The sequence below is a fragment of the Macadamia integrifolia genome, chromosome 5 (assembly GCF_013358625.1).
Source record: "Macadamia integrifolia cultivar HAES 741 chromosome 5, SCU_Mint_v3, whole genome shotgun sequence".
NCBI lineage: Eukaryota > Viridiplantae > Streptophyta > Magnoliopsida > Proteales > Proteaceae > Macadamia > Macadamia integrifolia.
The window spans coordinates 4,655,241-4,657,930 of record NC_056561.1 but is presented as its reverse complement, the minus strand read 5'-3'; the positions used below and the strand labels follow the sequence as shown (position 1 = coordinate 4,657,930).

General features: G+C 46.3%; 1 protein-coding gene across 1 annotated transcript; it reads left to right on the top strand.

Moving 5' to 3' along the window:
* Nucleotides 1-243: 243 nt before the first annotated feature.
* LOC122079014 (cytochrome P450 84A1-like) lies at nucleotides 244-2,373 on the top strand. Its single transcript, XM_042645229.1, has 2 exons — nucleotides 244-1,344; nucleotides 1,439-2,373. Exons 1-2 carry the CDS (start codon nucleotides 427-429, stop codon nucleotides 2,075-2,077), a joined length of 1,557 nt encoding a protein of 518 aa, XP_042501163.1. The 5' UTR covers nucleotides 244-426; the 3' UTR covers nucleotides 2,078-2,373.
* Nucleotides 2,374-2,690: the final 317 nt, after the last annotated feature.

The window sequence follows — 2,690 nt, the reverse complement described above, 5'->3', positions numbered from 1 at the left end:
AATTTTTATTTTCAGGGTCATTTTTGGTGTTCCCATCAATGCATTTTTATCCCCTTGCTTAACCACGTTAAGCGTTTATTTTCTTTCTAAAAGGTTTTCGATCTTTGGATTGCCTTTATGGATTGTATTTTTATTTCTTTCCCTCTGTCCAAAAAAAACAAAAACATGTGGTCTCTTTTAACACTCAATAAAGCAACTAAATATATTAATGGGACAAAGTTTTTTGTCGGGAGAGATCCTGCATTGACGATGTGCGAGAAAGGTTTTTGTGTTCGTATGGGCTGATTGAGTTGATTGCTCGGTAAATTCCATATGTGCAAGATTTGTTCCGCTCTCCCCTGCACTCTGCCCTTATATTTATACAGCAGATGTAGAAGCTAGAGCGAGGGAGATCGCTCTCACTCAGTCTCACCAATAAGTCTAGCCATGGATTACTCTGCTCTGCTGCAACCTACATCTATCTGGTTGCTCTTCGTGCTGCCTGTGTTGTTTTCGCTGGGTTTGTTAGCAAGTTCGTCACTGAGGAAACTACCGTATCCACCGGGACCAAAGGGACTACCCATCATCGGGAACATGAACATGATGGACCAGCTCACTCACCGTGGACTCACTAAACTCGCCAACCATTACGGTGGTCTCTTACGACTCCGTCTGGGTTTTCTCCACATTGTGGTGGTGTCCACCCCTTACATGGCTCGCCAAGTCCTCCAAGTCCAAGACAACATCTTCTCCAATCGCCCATCCAATATCGCCATTAGGTACCTCACCTATAACCGAGCCGATATGGTCTTCGCCCCCTACGGTCGCTTCTTACGTCAGATGCGTAAGATCTGCGTCACAAGACTCTTCAGTCGCAAAAGAGCCGAGTCCTGGAAGTCCGTCCGAGACCAGGTGGAGTTCATGATCCGCACAGTGGCGTCCAAGGCCGGAGAGCCCGTCAACATCGGAAACCTCGCCTTCTCCCTTGCTATGAACATCACATACAGGGCCGCCTTCGGGTCGGATATCCTGGAGGGTCAGGAGAAGTTCGTGTCCATAATGCAGGAGTTCTCGAAGCTCTTCGGCTCTTTCAACTGGGCCGATTATATTCCCTGGATCGGCTGGTTCGACCCACAAGGACTCAACCAGAGACTCGTTAAGGCGCGCAAATCGCTCGATGTGTTCATTGACAAGATCATAGATGAACACATTGCCAAGAGGAAGAGCAGCAGCCTATCCGACGACACTGATATGGTGGATGATCTACTTGCTTACTACGATGAAGAAACCAAGAAGAGATTCGAATCGGACGACTTAAAAGCTCCCATTATTCTAAATCGAGATAACATCAAGGCCATCATTATGGTAGTGACTAACCTGACAGTTGTGATAAGTGAGTGTAATAAAAATTATAAAATAACTGTAACGATAAGAATTGACACATGGTTTATCATTGCAGGACGTGATGTTCGGGGGAATAGAAACGGTGGCGTCGGTGATAGAGTGGACCATGGCGGAGCTGATGAAGAGTCCGGATGACCTGAAGAGGGTTGAACAAGAAATGGAGGATGTAGTAGGGTTGGAGAGGAAACTTCAGGAGAAGGATATAGAGAAGCTTAACTACTTCAGATGCGCAGTGAAAGAAACCCTCCGCCTCCACCCACCGGTCCCGCTCCTCCTCCACGAGACCGCGGAGGACGCGGAGGTGGGAGGCTATGCCATCCCAAAAGGTGCACGAGTGGTTATCAACGCTTGGGCCATCGGGAGGGACAAGGATTCATGGGATGAGCCTGAGAAGTTCAAGCCGTCTCGGTTCCTGATGGAGGGTGCTCCGGACTTCAAGGGGTGCGACTTCGAGTTCGTGCCGTTCGGGTCGGGTCGAAGGTCATGCCCGGGTATGCAGTTGGGGATGTACGCATTAGAGTTGGCGGTGAGTCACCTCCTACACTGTTTCAGGTGGGAGTTGCCGGACGGGATGAAACCCAATGAGATTGATATGAACGATGTCTATGGACTCACCGTTCCCAGAGCTGTTCGACTTGTAGCTGTACCCACTCCTCGACTCACCTGCCCTCTCGTTATGAGTTCTGAGTTCTGAATTCTGACCCAGCTGTGGCTCCGATTTCCCAGTGACTTGGAAGAGAGCGAGTCTGAGACTGTGCGACGGACTCCAACATCCAAGTTAATCTTCTTCTCCATGAGTCCATGGCTGGTCTCGACGGTCCATCCATTTTTATTCAAATTCTTTCATCGTTTATTTTGTGTTTTTGTTTTCGTTATGAAACGAAAGAAGAATGAGGCAGAGTGAAAGTTTTGATGTACCAGAATCTGTCAATCCCGGTCGGCTGTGTTTTTTCTAGCTCAAAAAATAGAAAAAGTGTCTTTGCATGGCCATGAATGAGGGGTATGAGGGGTTTTAAACGTGCATCCGCCATTTATGTACAAATCAAGTAGGGCCTATGGTCCAAAGCTGAATGGAATTGATGCAATGATTATGATATATTGCCCCTTACCAAAAAAAAAAGATTATGATATATTGCCAAGTTTACGATCCATTTTGGATTACTAATTGGGAATCCAATTAATTAGAGAGGAGCCAAGTTCACGGGAGGGACATTAATATTCCCACAATGGAAGAGAGTTACAATAGGAATTCCATATATGGTCAATAATATGATAAAAAAAAAAAGAGTAGAAAAAATCACATTTTT

What these genes read in the sequence shown, in the direction of transcription:
- LOC122079014 (XM_042645229.1), top strand. Translation starts at nt 427, where the DNA reads ATGGATTACTCTGCTCTGCTGCAACCTACATCTATCTGGTTGCTCTTC. An exon ending in ACATCAAGGCCATCATTATG is followed by an intron (nt 1,345 to 1,438) that starts GTAGTGACTAAC and finishes TTATCATTGCAG; the next exon opens with GACGTGATGTTCGGGGGAAT.